Source organism: Danio rerio, chromosome 16 (genome assembly GCF_049306965.1).
Source record: "Danio rerio strain Tuebingen ecotype United States chromosome 16, GRCz12tu, whole genome shotgun sequence".
NCBI lineage: Eukaryota > Metazoa > Chordata > Actinopteri > Cypriniformes > Danionidae > Danio > Danio rerio.
Genome location: NC_133191.1, coordinates 16,922,867 through 16,941,745, shown reverse-complemented (window position 1 = coordinate 16,941,745; position 18,879 = coordinate 16,922,867). Strand labels below are relative to the sequence as shown.

The following is an 18,879-nucleotide window of genomic DNA, read 5'->3' as shown; positions in this document are numbered from 1 at the left end:
AAGAATATAACTCACATTCAGCTAAAAGCCCAGCATCAGCCCAGCATCAGCATACTGTATGACTGCAGCCAAGCAGACCCTCACACTCTTTCACAAACACACACACACTCTAACTAGAGACTTATTACTTCTGTTAATATGAGATTACTCTACACTAATCATAACCCAAATATTAACTCAGTGCTTTTTAAAGTGTGGGATGAATCTCCTAAAAGAGTGCAGATGCATTGTGGGTGGATAAACTAGTTCTGAGATCTAGATGTTTTTTTAGAGGAATTTCCACCTCCAAAAAAAAAAATAATATATATATATATATATATATATATATATATATATATATATATATATATATATATATATATATATATATATATATATATATATATATATATAGATATAGATATATATATAGATATATATATATATATATATAGCCAAACATCAGCAATCAATTAAGTAGAAGAAAATCTCTTGTTTACCAGTTTCTTTCTGTGCCTGCGAGACCTACTCGTCTGGCCCGGTTTCTAAATCTCTTATAATGTCCTAAATTTCACTTCCTAAAGCTTGAATATGCATTTTTGCATTAATCTTTTATTAAAGAGTTTATTTAGAGAGAGAAAAAGCAAATAATAGATTCGTTGATCTAAACCAAAAATTTACTATATACTCAGAGAACATGAAATGAATCTAAACTGGCTGCAAAATATATGTAGACCATTAGTAATGGGAAATCAACGCATTTGCCTTATTTAAAAAAAACTCTACTCGTTTTAATCTTGCAATTATGATAATATAAGCAATAATGTCTGTTTTTCTGTCATTTATTTCTCATTTGCTTATTATTTTATTCATTTGATAATGTTAATATATTACATAGGCTATTTTATATACATATCTAAAATGCTTTGGCATTCAAGTTTACTTTGAACTTGAAAGAGAGATGGCGCCTGAATAACATAAAAGTATTTCTTTTATTTTTAAGTATATCTTTTTTTTTACTTTATTCCATTGAAAAGAAAAAGTGTCAAAATAAACACAATTATTATTAAACATGAAATTATTTTATGATTGTCGCATATATTTATTTTTTTGCTGATTTGAGTTCTTTTTAAAAACGCTTAATTATATTATATATATTAATTTTATATATATATATATATATATATATATATATATATATATATATATATATATATATATATATATATATATATATATATATAATTAATATAATATAAATATATAAATATATAATATATATTCATAAATAATATGAATTTCTCTGTACATTTATTTATCAACTTCTAATACTTTTTAAGATCCTGCAGACACCCTGTGATATTACGCTGGGAGATTTCTGAAGACTTTTTGAGAAGAAATCTATAAAAGTCAAAGTGTAAAAAGCTTTTTTAACTGATATAAAAAGGTTAACAAAATATTTGATTTAAAGATAAAAGTAAAAATTCTTTTTCATGCCAATTATTATTTTGCATCTTATAAACGTTTAACCACAAATTTAGTGATGAAAATATGGACCACATTCTAAATTAGCTGATGCCTGGAAAGATTTGTCCTTAAATTAAAGATCAGTCATAAACACACACACACACACACACACACACACACACACACACACACACACACACACACACACACACACACACACACACTTGAAAGTGCAAACTCATAAAATTGCAGCTCAGCAAAAGCCTTTACCTAAAAAAAAAAACCACTGATAAAAAGGCTAAACAATCTTGATCTAATCTTCGAGGCTTCGCTCTCACCCATATAGAGTTAAATGATCTATTTAGGTCATAAAAACAACATAGCAAGCTTTAATATGCATACAGCGCCCCCTATAGACCCACATAGGAAGCATTAGAGCTCAACCATACTCACATACTGCACGGTCTGTTAGAATCCACAAAAAAGAGAGATGGAGTGGTTGAACAGGACACACAGGGGACAAAAACAGAATACTGATGAACAAAATCATAAAAACATGGCTCAAAAAAAAACAACACAGTGAATATATCCACACACAATAATTAGACACATCACATTATGTGGTTAAAGTGGCAGGACATGAATTAGAACTGCTGTAGTCTGAGCTCCGGATGTTGACAGTCATGAAGAGAAAAGCGCCCACTCACCCTGTTCACAGCGCTACTGCCACGACCCAGAGAGCGAGTACCATCCATCTTCAACACACAGCAGAGGACAAAGAGGAAGACGAAAGAAGAGCGGAAAGAAACAGCAGGGCCCAGGAAAAACAGGAGACACGGAGAGAAGAACAACCCAGACGAGTGGAAATTAAAATAAAATATTAGAGACAGGAGGCAAATGAAAAGATTTTGTGAGGGTGGGGGGCAACATTTATGGTTTTGTAACTTAAGAAACAACGTCAGGCATGGCCCACGTCCAGAAATGTGGTGTATAGACAACACATAAAAGCAGTGTTTCTCAACCATGTTCCTGGAGGACCACCAGCTCCACTCATTTTCCATGTCTCCTTAATTAAACACACCTGATTAAGATCAACAGCCCGTTAGCTGAGAATGAAAGACTTGTAATGAGTGTGGCAGGCAAAGGAAAAATCGGCCCTTAAGTGTGGTGGTATGCTCTGATTCATATTCAGCACTAAACAGTTTGAATAGCGGGACCTCTGGATCACGACAGGATTTATTATATAAAATATTACAAAACATTTATGAAATAAATTACAGGGGAATAAAGCCAGAAATGTGATGGATTCCTTCCCATGTAGGAGTAGAAGGGAACGAAGTCGTAGATAAGATGGCTAAGACAGTATTGGAGAAAGATGAGTTGGAAATTGAGATCCCGCTTTGTAAAACAGAAATAAAACATATTATAAATAATTCAGTTATTAACCTTTGGCAAGAGGACTGGGAATCTGAATCAAAGGGAAGACATCTGTATAAAATACAAGCTAAAGAGGGGAAAGAAAGGAAAGTATATGGAAACGGGAAGAAAGACTCAGAATATGTCACTTCCATTTAAATAGCTCACTGTACAAGATAGGGAAAAGTGAAACAGAATGTTGTAGCCATTGCAGAAAAATTTAAACCATTGAACAAGTATTAATTAGGTGTACAAATATAGAAGAGACAGGAACCAGTTTACAAAAAAAATAAAGAGATCTTGACATGACAGACATCTCAATCACAGTAACTTTTCAAAAATGTATTGAACCAGCCAAAGGTATACAATTTTTTTTTAAATATATAATTTTTGAGAAGTACAGGTTTAATTAACAGGATTTAATTGGACTTTTATTTTACAATAGAGAATATGTAGAGTTATCCTTCCACTCATTGAGGTCTCACATACTCCAACACAGTAGCTGGCGGTAATGCACCTCAAGCTGGTTTGCTATCCACCATTAAACCAAAAAGAAGAAGAAGACAGGCAGAGGAGACATCTGAAACATGCCGTGCTGGTGGTCCATCAGGAATGTGTTTGAGAAACGCTGCATAAAAGGACCACTTGAGTTTTTAAGTAAAAATTTTTTATTTATTTTTTCTTTTTTATGACTTTTTTTTGTTGAGTTTTTTAACCTTTAACTGGAAAGGACAGTGGAGGTTACATACAGGAAATTATTGGGAGCAGAGAGAGGGGTAGGGCTGGCAAAAGACCTCAAGCCAGGAATCGAACTTAGGTTGCCGTGAGCCCCATGATGATATATGTCAGCGCACTTAACCACTAGGCTATTGGCGGTGACTTTTTGTTTAATTCTGTAAACTTTTAATTCTATTTCTTGCCTATTTTAAGTTAGAATTCCGTCTTTTATAGCATTAGCTTTTATTGTTGCTTCAAAAAAAAAACACACACACATTTAAATTAATTTGTTGATATCACAATACCAACGATTAACTAACTTGTTATTTCTTTCATTTTTAGCTTAATTTAAAAAATCTTATTAATATTTGGTGATAAAAACCTGATTTGTAACCAGGGGCGAATTTACCAAATTAGGAAGATAAGCGGTTGCGTTTGAGAACCACTAGGCTAACAAATACAATGTTAATGTAGTTATTACAACTACACATGTTTGTCCCCATCCTGAATCATAGAAGGAGCAGTCCAGCAGTCAAATAAGGTACAATTTTTATTTTAAAAACAAAATAGTTTATTTGTTATTTTTAGTTGTAAAATAATTTTAAGGAAATTTTAAGGAAAATAAATCATTTAAAATGTAGAGATTGCAAAACAATAAACATAGAAAAGGAGAGAATAAAAAAACATCAATGCAAATAAATAGAAAATAAATAAAAGTACAAAGGGTGCATAATAGACTGTTTGGTTCCTTAGTTGGGATTGCTTAGGGTCCCCAAATTAATAAATCTGCCTCTGTTTGTAACCAAAACAAAGAAAAGATTATGACCAGCTGTCATCTTTTTGAAGAAAAAAAAAAAAGAAAAAAAAAGAAATATATATATATATATATATATATATATATATATATATATATATATATATATATATATATATATATATATATATATTAAGAAATATATCAGACCTTAATAGGGAACTTAAAAAATAATAGCAAATATAGTACAGAATAAATATAGCAAATAAAGACACAACGAGTTTAAGTACACTGTAAAATCCAATAAGCCATGGTAACTCTATCCATTTGAGAAAACCCAATAAGTTAAGGCAACTCAAACCATTTGAGGAAACCGATTGCTACTAGTTAAAAATAAATCTGAATGAGTACTGTGAACTTACTCCATTTAAGTTGAAGTTATTAGGTATTTAATTAACTCATTACCTTCACCACTTGCTTTTATGCACCCAAAAGTTTAGTCCCAAGAGTTTTGCTCCCAAAAGACGGCAGTCCTCACCTGTACAACAGTGTCTTTGGGTCGCCCCAGAGTACCAGACTTGTGTGAAGATGCCACATGTGCCAAATACTGAATCACTTTTTTGGTGTTTTCTGTTTTTCCTGCACCGGATTCCCCTCTGCACACACATATACACAAACAGAACAAATAAATGACCTTCTGCTGTAAAACCTGATCGGACTATTTTCAGAGTTCTTAAAACAAATACTGGCAGGTGACTTAAAAGAAAAAATTTGGAACAAAATTAGACATGTGCTAATAAAAGTCAGTAAATGTATACAATGGGCACAGGCAGTGGAAACTCACGTGCAGAGGATAGACTGATCTTCTCGGTCTGAGTGAAAAAAAAAACAGAAAGAGGAAGGACATTAGCATGACCAATGAACAATTACAGTGATTGATCTGAACTATTGAATGAATAGAAGATTGAATGCGATTGATTTGCAATTTCTGAATATAAAACACTGGAGATAAAACAAACTAAACGCAATACACAAGCTCTGACAATAATCATTTCATTGCAGCATTTTATTGTATTTATTTATACTGGGTACAGCTGAATTCAGAATTATTAGACCCCCTGGTAATTTTTTCCCCCCAATTACTGTTTAAGGGAGAAAAGATTTTTTCAACACATTTCTAAACATAATAGTTTTAATAACTCATTTCTAATAACTGATTTATTTTATCTTTGCCATGATGACAGTAAATAATATTTGACTAGTTATTTTTCAAAACACTTCTATACAGCTTAAAGTGACATTTAAAGGCTTAACTAGGTTAATTAGGTTAACTAGGCAGGTTAGGGTAATTAGGCAAGTCATTGTATAACAATGGTTTGTTCAGTAGACTATTGAAAAAAAAGCTTAAAGGGGCTAATAATTTTGTCCTTAAAATGGTGTTTAAAAAAATGCTTTCATTCTAGCCCAAAATAAAACAAATAAGACTTTCTCCAGAAGAACAAATATTATCAGACATACTGTGAATTTTTTCTCTAAGTATAATTTAGCTTTGGTTTAAACTCTAAACCAAACTAAGTTTTAATCTAAATTAAAAATATTTATTGTGGTCAAGAAAGTGGTCACTAAAAGTTTACTATAAAGACACTATTTTGTTTTCTTTCTTTTTTGTCTTTACTTTGGAACAACATAGATTTTTGTTATAAAAAATAATATTTTATACCCTTAGTGCAAAGTTTAAATTTGCTTTGGACCAGGCAAATATATAAAAAAAATAATAATAATAAAAAATAAAATATATATATATATATAATATTTGTTACAGCTAAATTGATACATTTCCCTCAAATTAGAGTTTTGACTGAAAAATGAAATTTAATATTAATCAAAATATTTATTTTGCTCAGGGGAAAAAATTCAATTACTTAAAGGTAAAATATTGTTTTTATAGACCATGATCTTATTGAATTACTGCGGTTATATTAAAAGTTGTCAAGTTAAATCATACTTTGGACTACATAATAATACATGCATATCGTGTTAGGCTGTGCTATTGCTAGTTATTTTATTTTTAATAATGAGGTAAACTATCTACTGTTGTTTTCAGTAAATGTCATGCAAGAGAGTGATCGAACTCACATCATAAATACATAAAAACCAAATAGCACATAAACAGCAAATTTTTCATGTGGTCACATGATATGAAAACTGCAGGTTTAAAGTAAAAATACTACACAGAAAATAAGATTCATTGGATTAACTAGAGTTATTAAGGAAATTGTTTGTAAAGAATTTATATTGGCTGAATCAAAGATAAACACTTTAAGTTAAACTTTACTACATTTTATCTGTTTGTTTCAATCTAGTCCATATAAATTGTTTGCCACCACTTACCTTAAAAAAGGTAGTAAATCCAATCAATTATTTCTTTTTCTGTTTGCTTTTTCCTAGGGGGTTTGTTTAAATTTGTTCTCTTTAGGGCAAGTTGAATGAAATAGGTTAAAATCAAAAACCATTTTTTAAAATAAAAATGTCATTTGAATGAAAGACACAGTAGTTTCACTTTTTTCAGTGAAGTGCTGACAAATCACCATTCTGTTATATGTTATATGTTACAAACATGCAAGTTACATAACATAAGTCAACTTAAATGGTTAAAATTCTAAATCAGGCATCAACAAACTTGGTTCTGGAGGGCCGACATAATGCAGAGTTTAGCTCCAACTTGCCTCAACACACCTGTATGGAGGCTACAAATATACTTAGTTTAATTAGGGTTGGAGCTAAAATCTACAGGAACTGGCCCTCCAGGTCCAGGTTTGTTGACGCCTGCTCTAAATAATATAATAATGTGGTAAAGTAAATAACACTGACTGACTGCAGTTTCAAATAAGTTAAAGGAATAGATTACCCATAAATTTTAATTACTCCATTATTTAATCTTCCTTTTGTGGTTTGACCTTTATGATTTTCTTTCTTCTGTTGAACACAAAAAAAAAAAGATATTTTGAAGAATGCTGGTTGTTGTGACCCACAAACTTCCATTTTAGAAAAAACATTATTGTGGAAGTTAATGGATCTTAGCAATCAGCAATTCACAAAAATTTTTCTTTTGTCTTCAGCAGATGAAAGAAACTTAAATAATGTAAATGATGAGAGATTTCTTTTGGGGGGGGGTGTATTTTTTCCCATTAATTGACAGAAAATACTCGGGCAAATTTTATTAAAGAGATAAATCACCCATAAATGATAATGTGCTGTTAATTTACTTACCCTTTTTTTATTTAGCTAATACTAGTGGTGACTTAAAAATACAAGTCAATAGTGATCATCTCTCATGGCCAAAAAAGAAACACAAATAAAAAGCATATACAAGTAAAACATTGAAGTTGTATAATGTGAAACGATTGGTCTGTGAAACGATTGGTCCAGAAACCGACCACCATATTGCAAGCAGTACAAATTACACTCTGGAGCATCAGCAAACTAGAGGGAGGATATGTGTTATACTGCACATTAAAATGATCTTTTATTTTAATTAATTTCATCAAAATGAATCCTGAACCCTATTTAAAATAATCTGATCACAATCATGTGCACAATATTACTCAGAAAGATAAATGCTACATCTGAAATAATAATTGGGTTCTTGAGTAGTATTGTTTCACTTCTTATGATCTCAATGTATCACCAAGGAGCAAGAGTATTGCCTTTGATTTGCTTGTATGTTAAACTTTTTTTATTTAATCTTAAAGGGATACTCACAGTTGACTTGCATTATAAATATTGTATAAATTACAAAAGGGTTCCGGCTAGAAGTTGTATTTAATGTTCTACAGAAGAAAAAAGTCACAGACTTGCACCTTGAATGGCCTGAGAGTATTTAAATTAACAGAAAATGTAAATTGGTGGGTGAACTACCCCTTGTGACACATGATATGTAGCAAATAGGGATGCTCTGATTGTTATCGTCTGATAATCACATTTAATGACTCAATTGGTACTCGCTGATGTGGCCGGTCTTATAAACCAATCCTAAGTGTTTGTGTTTGTTGGAAATGAATAAAAATATATATATATTTGAATGATCTTGAATGTATTTTGGCCTATTTACAAAAAAAAAACTTTACTTCTTGCAATAAACAGCAGTTTGTAGACCTATTAACTTTTAGTAAAGAAGTAATGGATTTATAGGTTTTCATTTTAACTTCCTACCCATCAAATATGCGCTCCTAACTTTTTCTTGATTGAGATTTGTTGAATTTTGCATCATTTGCAATTTTTCTAAATTGCAGTGTTAGTAATTTTTTTATACCAATTTTATTTTTATCTCTGCTATCTATTATTTTCTTTAAAGCTACTTCTGACCATGACATGTTCACACCTAAATGGTTATAAGACGTGTTTAAGGGATTATATACAACATCCTTCATTTATTCTCTTAGGTAAGGTAAGCTCTTCACTTAAGACTGCATGATTTTAGCCCTGATTTTGACTCGCCGACAGGTTTTGAGAAATCACCGACAAATGCCTGAAATAACAGGCAAATCGGTGCTCGTGTATGTGAGTGACAGTCACACAGTATGAACTATCAAAGATGCAATCTGAGAGAATCGCTGATGAGTCGCCGATACGATTCAAATCATGTCGTGTGAAACGAGTTTTGACTGAAAACAACATCCGCGATCGACTACAGCCAATGACAGAGCAGCATTCACTTTTGTGAGTGTACCTGCAGGCCAGCGGGAGGCTGGGGGAGAAGTTAAAAGCACTCTTTTTCAGTTTATCTAGACCCAAGAAATGGAGGAAAAACTAGTGGAGGATTGACAGGAGCACCCGTGTCTATTTGACGTTTCACACAGAAAGTTAAAAAAGAAAATTGAGGAGAAATTGCTAATTCCCTTCATGAGCAAATATGTACATTTTCTACCCCATTAAAAGGCTTCTTTCTTATTGTGTAGTTAATAACAAAAGATATACTACATGTTTTTGGCTGTGAGATGTAGTTTGGAAGAAGTTGTCAGCGATTCTTATTATTGTAATGTCATGCAATGTAAAAGCACCTGTCGTCGATCCATCTTGCAGTGTAAACAGAACAGCGACAAAACGCTAGCCCAGATAGTCATGCTGTGTGAAAACATCTGTGACAAGACTACTTTGAAAATCATGCAGTCTGAACTCGTCTTTAGAGGAAAATATGCTTTATGCATTATAAAGCTTAAAGCATCAGAATCGGTAATCAATACTCTGAATACCCTAGCAGCAAATCACAGTATTATGATACTAGCCATACAGTCACTATTGTCAACAACAAAAGGTATGTGTGCTTTGTCCTCCATAATAGACAGTAAGCCTTTTAATTTAGCTATTTTAAGTATGCTTGTTTATATGATTGGCTGCACTTCAGTTATTTACATTAAGTTTACTGCTCACAACCAAACAAAGACACACCTACAGTACACCATTTCTACAGTCGTCATCAAACCCACTTGTCTAAATCATCAAATTAATTAAAGTGTTGAAATATTTACATGTCTATCTGCTATTGTGTAGCATTTGCTGCTGTTTACTTTTGATAAATGACTGAGTGGAACAGGTATAGCTGGTAAAAATGGGATCTAACTAACTAACTAGCATATTTATGGTTCATGTACATGTAATGAAATAAGGTGTGAAGAGTTACATTTAAGCAGTGTAAGGACACAAAACATATTTGTGTTAAAAAATGTCATGCTTCAATGAATGACTTTAATGGGGGACTTTAAATGAATATTAAATTTACCATATTTGATATAAACTGTCAACCATCTGTGTGTGCTGTATACTTGTGTTGAAAAATAAAAATATAAAATATAAATAAAATAAAATAAAATAAAATAAAATAAAATGAAATAAAATAAAAGCCTAGTGGTAGAGTGTGCTGACATATAACACTGACGTGCGACCCAAGTTCGATTCCCGGCTCCATGTCCTTTGCCAATCCTTCCTCCCTCTTTCTGCTCCCCATATATTCCTGTCTCATCTCTACTGTACTATAAAATGAAGGTGAAAAAACCCTAAAAAATAAATAAAAATTAATAAAACTTTAACTGAACAAAATGAAAAACACTTACTTATTCAAATGATTAATACAACAAAAACAAAACTAAATTAAATACCAGAACTTAAAAAAATATATTTATATATACATGATGTCATTTTCTGTAAATGACTAAAGGCCTATGACAAATCTACATGGCTCTTTTTACCTGAAAAAAACATACACCGGTTGGGCCAGTTTATTAACCACAGACACACCCTGAAGAGCGCAATCCAGGGTTAAAATGCCAAATCTCAGTGTCTCAGTCATGCCTGGGGTTTCAGACTGAAACTAAGCGTGTGAAACACCTCAGTCGTCATGCAGCAACATGAAACTGGCTCCTTCTTTTTTAAATATGTTAATAGTGTATGTGTAAATTCACACAAACTGAATCAGCCTACAGCAAGTTGTTTGGTTGCCATGGTACCTTGCAGCATGCTCCTGTACGCCGCCTCCGATATGGCATAGATATGAGGAGGCATCTCATGTCGTTTCTTGCCACGGTACATCTCTATAATGGATTCTGTGTAGATGGGCAGGTTCTTATAGGGGTTGATCACCACGCAAAACAGGCCAGAGTATGTCTGTGGGACAACGAACACAAACACAACAGTTCAGACAAATAGAAATGATGATGTTGTTTATGTAAAAACTATTCTTGGAGGAGTTTCCCAGACAGACAGACCACCCACAGACTGCCCACAGTCTGTTCAATGACTGCCTGATGGATAATGCACATGAAACTAACTAATTGCCTGCACTGACATGGCTTGCATTGCTAGCAAACTGGTAAATAAAACAAGAAATTTTATGAGAAAATCAAGACTGCAAGATTCTTGCAAGGCTGCAGAGTTTATAAATGATTAATAATAATAATAATAATAATAATAATAATAATAATTCAATGTTCATTATTTTTATAGTAATAACAACAATAACAATAATTATTACTATTTTTATTATTACTATTATTATTATTAGTCATCTAAAATAATAATAATTATTTTTATTAATATTATAAAAATAATGATTATTGAATTATTATTATAAATAATGATCATTATTATTATTAATAATATTAATAAGAAAAAGTTTAATTGTTTTTATAATTATAAGTATAATAATAAAAGTACCAATAAGGGCAAAGCAGTGCAAAGCAGGTTCGAGCCTCAGCTCAGTTGGTATTTTTGTGTGGAGTTTGCATGTTCTCCCTGCGTTAGCATGGGTTTTCTCCGGGTGCTCCGGTTTCCCTCACAGTCCAAAGACATGTGGTACAGGTAAATTTGGTAGGTTAAATCGTCCGTAGTGTTTGAGTGTGTGTGTGAATGAGTGTGTGTGGATGTTTCCCAGGGATGGGTTGCAGCTGGAAGGGCATCTGCTGCGTAAAAACGTGCTGGATAAGTTGGCGGTTCATTCTGCTGTGGTGACCTCAGATTAATAAAGGGACTAAGCCGACAAAAAAATTAATGAATGAATACTACTACTACTACTACTGCTACAACTACTACTACTACTACTACTAATAATAATAATAATAATAATTATTATTATTATTTCTGAATATTATCACATGATTTATTATTATTATTATTATTATTAATATTATTATTATTATTATTATAAAATAGACAGAATATCAAATATCAAATAAATATATATCTGCACTGAGGGTTGTTGGAAAACACCCACCCACTTTCTCATTCACACACTACCACCAATTTAGTTTATCCAATTCACCTATAGCGCATGTCTTTGGACTGTGGGGGAAACCGAAGCACCTAGACAAAACCCAAACAAACATGGGGAATAAAAAATAACCTATAATACTATAATAAAAGGTAGGTGAACCCAATAGGTTAATTGGGTAAGCTAAATCGGCTGTTATGTTTGTGTGTGAATGCAAGAGTGTATGGGTGTTTTATTAGTGTTGGGTTGCGGCTGCGTAAAACATACGCTGGATAGGTTGGCGGTTCATTCTGCTGTGGCAACCCCTGATTAATTAAGAGACTAAGCTGAAAATGAATGAATAAACAATAATAAAAGCAAACAAATTTAGAATTTACAATTGCAATATATATATATATATATATATATATATATATATATATATATATATATATATATATATATATATATATATATATATATATACATATATATATATATATATATTTATATATATATATATATATATATATATATATATATATATATATATATATATGTATATATATATATATATATATATATATGTATATATATATATATATATATATATATATATATATATATATATATATATATATATATATATATATTTAATCTACTGAGCTCTTATTTTGGTGTGAAACCACAGGATATTATCCATTCCTTTAAATTTGATCTCTGAATCAAGTAGGATAAAATAAACTAGGCTCAGGTGGCACTACTGACAGATGTGTCATGAATAAAGTACCTTCATCTTGTGTGTATGTGTTTGTATGTGCATGTGTGCTTAGACTTTCTTGGCTACGTTCTGCATGTAACCTGAGCAGAAATTTGAACCGTGAGCCTGTGATGAACAAACACACGTGTGTGCATCTGTGTGTGTGTAACACTATCCTTCTCGCTTACTCAGAGAAAACCCATGCACACATGCTCACTCACACTCAAGTGATGGCAGTGCATATTCTCAGGCACATGTCAGGACTTAATGATCACTGAAAACACCGCTTTGACTTGAGGGAAACACTCACATATATAAGTCCTGAATAGTATCTCTCTCGTAGGTTGTGTAAGACGGAGGCTTCATTGAGGCATGTGAGATCGGCCATGTCTTCAACTTTACTGAATCGGGGAGGGTTCATCCGCTGAAGCTCCTCCCTCAGAAGTGTTAGTTTCCGCCCACTGTCTGTAAGCTCCACCTCCACCTCATCGCCCCGCTCCTCGCGAATGCTGGCAGACTGACCAAAAGAAACACAGGCAGAAGAATAAAGCATCATGACAGGACAAATGAATGTGCTCTTTGTAAAATGTTGTTGTTTGAACATGACGTCAACCCCACATTTGTAGCAGATGTGTCACTGTCTTTGGTTAAAGTAATTATTGTAAGGAGAAAAGTTCAGTTTTGGCTGTAAATGAATTACCAATTTAAATAAAACTAAAATAAAGTACAAAAACTACATGCATTTATTTGCATTTGTGTGTATGTGTGTGTGTGTGTATGTGTATGTGTGTGTGTGTGTGTGTGTGTGTGTGTGTGTGTGTGTGTGTGTGTGTGTGTGTGTGTGTGTATATATATGGGCTGTCAAATGATTAAAAAAAATTACGTAATTAATCACACTATTAGGTAATTAATCATGATTAATCATGATTAATCACGAAACGGCATATTTATTACAGAAATAAAAACACAGGAATTTAAGTGCCATTTGAATTTCAAAACAATCAATGCCAATAGCAAACAAAAATTATTTCCATGTTGGATTCTAAGGTGACCACGCACACACACACACAGACAACATGCGCAGTACAGCGGACTCGGTGAGCGGGGGAGGGATCCCTTCAGATTTATCAACATGCACGATCGCATTCATCAAATTTGCTTAAACTAAGCGTTCTAAAGTATGGCTGTATTTTACAAGCAAGCTGTCTGACACAGCAACGTGAAACTTATGAAATGTGAGGGCTCATGGAAGCAGAGAATAGGGCTCTCTTTGACAGCTTGCAAGTTCATCTGCCACTTTCACAACAGTACATTTACATGGACACCAATACTCCGCTTTTATGATTAAGATAATACTGATTAAGAGTCTACCATGTCAGCAGTGATTTTTGATTATCTTAAAGGATCACGCAAGTCCCGAAATGCGGAGGTTTTCTTTCCATTCGCCATTATATTTCAAATCTAAAAAATAACCCAATGCATTGGGTTAAAATAACCCATAGTTGGGAAGGTGCTATAATAACCTATAGTTGGGTTATACTGTATGTTTGGGTATTTTTAACCCAACTACTTAACTGAGTGATAATAGAATAAGGTTTTGCAAATGCAAAATAACCAAGGCACTCAAACAAAAATGCTTTCATATGAAGCATTACAAATACATTTTTAGAAGGTTACAGAAGTCAAATATTAGTAGGAAGTGTAGAGCCCTTGCTTTGAACAACACATTTACAGTGTATGACCATATATATGTAGTCTCTTACAGACATCACTAGCTTGTCACAGACATCACATGCCTCTCACAGGACACCACTAGTCTCTCCCATGCTTTGCTTGGATCTTGAATCCATTCCAGATCTTTTTCCAGTCTCTTCCACAGTTCTATGATTTTAGTGAGTTTCTTAACTTTAACTTTGTCAGCATGGATTTCAAAAAGGTTTAGATCAGGACTCAGGGCTGCCATTGTATTATTTTACTGTTTTCAGCTTAAATAGATGGTAGAGGTTTAGCAATACATCATATCATAATAATAAAAATTGCTAAATAAAAATGTGTGCATCTTTTAAATGAGCATATTGCATTTAGAAATATGATTACTACAAGCATTTTAGATATTTATTCTTTCATAGCAAACACAGAGACTTGTGCGTGCTGCTGTTTTGTAGATCCAATGAATGCCTGTATTCATAGTGTAAGTGTTCTGCATGAGAATAAATATTTAGAGTGTCAGCAGCATTATAACTAACTCTGAATATAATGCAACATGAAATCTGACAATGGCAAATATTTGATTTTATCAGTGAAATTGTCTATTTTGGGGTATGTCTAGCATAATAATTTTGTCATCACTGTTCTGTGCATTGAAGAGCAATTTAAAGTGTATTCAAGTCCAAAACCCCAAGTCTACACAAAATGTAGCATTTTAACCAATAGTATAAATAGTACAAATAGTATAATTGTTTTCAACGATATGTTTGAGAAATAATAATATTTTAATAATAATATTATTAAACTCTCTATTATCATTTGAGATAAGCGACGTAAATGGCGAGCTAACTGAACAAACTAGTAACAGCGAGAAAGCCGTCCATAGGGAGGTTAAGTGGTAAGCTGGTAAGGGTGAAAAGGAATGGCGTCATACAACCCTGTAGCGTTCGTTTTACAGACGAAATGCAGTCACTCGTACTTCTGGCTACATAATACTTCTAATCTCCAGAAAAGTATATAGGGCGACATTTTCAGAATGAACCTATGTTAGAAGATGAACTAAACTAATGTTTTCTATAGGACCTAAATAAATTAAACTTGCTTTCATCATTAAAGTGAACTTATAACCATTTCTCTGTCCACACAACATGCTCCTCTGCAAAAGTTAGTATTGACCTTTGGTTCTTTCTACTGATAAGAGGTTTGATCATGGCAAAGTGGGATTTCAGTCCAAATACGTTTAAACATAGATAGTTTATGCTGAGACACATCCTTACATTGTTGAGTGGTGATCAATTACAGCTACAATGTTGAAGCAAATGCCCACTGGATCCTTCTAAATATGATCCTCTGTCCTCTCCTGTACAACAAGTCTTCTAGTGGGACTTGAATGAGTTAATGACATTCAGTAGTAAAGATGCATCCAGATTCTCCCGCTATGTCTAAATCCCAGCAAGAATACTTTGGTGTTTAAAAACGTTGTTTTCAAACAACACTGTGAGATAAACGCACAGTTTCTGCATTTCAGAGATTTAAAATGATGGGTAATGTTCTTCTACAGAGCACTGACTCTCACACACACGCATACTCACTTTGTAGGAAACAGAGAATACATTCATGTTTGATGGAGACGGACAGTCTGAGGGGGAGTGTGTCAGTAGTTGAGAAACAGAAATAGATATACTGAGACACAGAGAGAGAGAGAGAGAGAGAGAGAGAGAGAGAATATAAAGTGCCGCCTTCATGACCTCCAACAGGAAGTGCTGAGATCTCCGTCTCTGTTCTTTCTGGCAGTTGGTCACATTCTCTATGTGGGACACTATGACGAGGCCTCATTTTGCAGAGCAGTGATGTCTAGCATTGAGCAACCACTGGTTCAACAAGTGTGTTATGCTATTCATAGAGCATCATATCAAAGCACTAAAGCCCTCAAACACGTGCTTGTTTGAGGGCCAGGCTGCACCAAAGTTTCCGAAGTAGCTGTTTAGATCTAACACTTTAACTAGAAGAACAACAACATAAGCAAGGTCAAAAGTTGAGCAGCAGATTACAGTCTGATGTCAAGGGTTTTTATATAGCTGTTTTTTAAGAATCTTGGCTAATGGCTAATGGCTAATGGCTAACAACTAACGCCTAACTGTGTTAAGTTACTTTTCTGTTATTTTTTTCATTGCTTTTTCTAAACTGGCTAAGGTTTGATCTCTTTTAATACTTGCTATGTTTTTTTCTTCTTTTTTTAATAGAGGAGCTCTGCAATTAGCAATACAATGTATTACCTTAACCTTACTTTATTTTAAAAAAAGTAATGCATTAATTTACTGACAAAAGTAATATTATTATGTGACTCGCGTTACTTGTAATGTGATAGATTCAACTCTGTCTTTACAGTATTTCACATAGCTGAAAGAATAGCTAATTCCATGGTCAAAAAAGAAGCAAGAAGCAAATTTGATTTTAAAAGACTTTTTGCTTAATATTAATAACATTACTTTGGGTCTGGATCTCATAAAAATTAATCCAGTTGCTTATTGAATAATGATCACAAGAGATATCAAGGCTCAAAATGAACCTTTTTTCTTGGTAACACCGGTGTTCAAAATTTAGTCGTACCCACCAAAAATGATGAGCATCGTTACTACACTTTTTATATTAACAGATTATATTATATATTACACTCTAATCACAACTAACAAATAAACAAAAATCTGCATGAACTCACCGGCCCTGCATGCACTGCTTGACATGAATGAAATAAACTGAATTAACAATAATAACTGTGCTGTTCTCATAAGTTCTGTCTGATATTGCACAGTTGATATTGACATATAACTTGTTATTTGCATACGACATCTTAATAGCAGTAACGTTCTTTTCATGAGCTGCAATATTAGTTTCATCTCAGTGAATGCATGCTCTTTGAACGCGGTGTCAGTCACACGACTGACAGCATCATGATAATTTAATAAAGGATTAAATAACGTTAGAACATCTCGTGCTTAAAATGTGTAGATTCAGTGGCAAACACTGTTACCTGAAAACTATGTCCCACCAGCTTTACGGTGAATGCTTTAGTCCTTTTCATAGCGAACTTTAAACACTGGAAGTCTTTTATCCACTCTTCGAAAAGTGTAAATGCTGGATTGATATTTAGCACATGACCACTAATCAGATGTACCATTATTTGTAACTTTAGGTTTCTAAACTTAAATCTGTCAGTGTTGTTTTCATTCTCTCGCATCCAGACTAATGACTGCGACTGTAGCACCCAGTCATCGGAACTGAGTGATTGACAGCTGATATTAACCAATCCATTCACGTTCTGTTCTAGTGCAGTGGGCCAATATGAAGGCTTAAGGGCGGGGCAAGCATTGCGGGCTTTGTTTACTGCAGCATTCCTGAGTGCTGCGTTTGGTGTTTGAATGCGTGAATGCCTCCTAATTCTGCGCATGTGGTGAACATTTTGCTGTGAAAACTGGTCGCACGACATCAATTTTATGCACTCGCACAAATGCTCCCAAATATATTTTGAGGTCGCATAAATAAAATTTCGGGCACATATGAGACCAAAACGATCGCAATTTCGAACCCTGTTAATGAATGCAGCTCATAAGTCACATGGAAAATATTTTTGGAACTTTCACAGTAAGTTTTTGTCCTCTTTGATTCCTCTTTGTTATCCCTTGAAAAAGAAAAACAATATCCTAAAATATTTCTTTTAAATTGTTTTGCACAGAGATTAAAAGTCATACAGGTCTGAATGAAAGCAGAGCTGTTATCCTACATTTAAAATTTAAAAGACTATTGGATGTCATGTAAATAGCAGAGCAGAAACCCATTTTTAGGTCTTTGTGGCCAACCGATAAACTGTCAAGGCTGACATACTGGCCGATGTTTAGCCATTGTTAATAATTATAATCAATTCAATTTTAGTCAATTTCAAAATAGTTCAACTTTAGCCAGTGTGTCTATAATACTGAATGTACTGCAGTGTTTCCTCTAGGATTTTTTCCAGCTGTGGCGGCAGGCCTGGTTTACTCAGATCTACCAACTACCTGTGGCGTTATTTCAATGACAAATGTCGTGAGCGCAGTATTACAATTCAAGATCGCATTTATGAAATAGCCTACGAGCATGCAAATCTCTTTGTTTGCTTGCCCCCTCAAATATACGTTGCTCTCAAGCGCAGATCTTCTTGTGCGCTCTAAGATATACTCTGCTGAAGTGTGATTTAATGCGTTTATGTAACAAGTATGTCTCCAACATTTATTAGATTTGCGAGGAATGAATGTCTTTAATAGTCCTGAAGTAAAGTGAAACGTCATGTTTGCTGGCCTCACA

General features: G+C 33.3%; 1 protein-coding gene across 11 annotated transcripts in view; it reads right to left on the bottom strand.

The window, feature by feature from the left end:
- Window positions 1-18,879, bottom strand: part of myh14 (myosin, heavy chain 14, non-muscle) — a 93,127-nt gene that overhangs the window by 61,513 nt on the left and 12,735 nt on the right. For 4 of the 11 annotated variants that reach the window (XM_005157931.6, XM_068214106.2, XM_005157934.6 and 1 more), the window contains exons 3-8: window positions 13,145-13,351; window positions 10,837-10,993; window positions 5,178-5,205; window positions 4,872-4,989; window positions 2,154-2,201; window positions 1,900-1,911 (exon numbers count right to left, since the gene is read on the bottom strand). In XM_005157931.6, the coding sequence (XP_005157988.2) occupies window positions 1,900-1,911; window positions 2,154-2,201; window positions 4,872-4,989; window positions 5,178-5,205; window positions 10,837-10,993; window positions 13,145-13,351 (570 nt within the window). Of the gene's footprint in view, window positions 1-1,899; window positions 1,912-2,153; window positions 2,202-4,862; window positions 4,990-5,177; window positions 5,206-10,836; window positions 10,994-13,144; window positions 13,352-18,879 lie in introns of all 11 variants that reach the window. The other 7 variants (XM_068214105.2, XM_073925970.1, XM_073925972.1 and 4 more) reach the window with 3 other exon arrangements.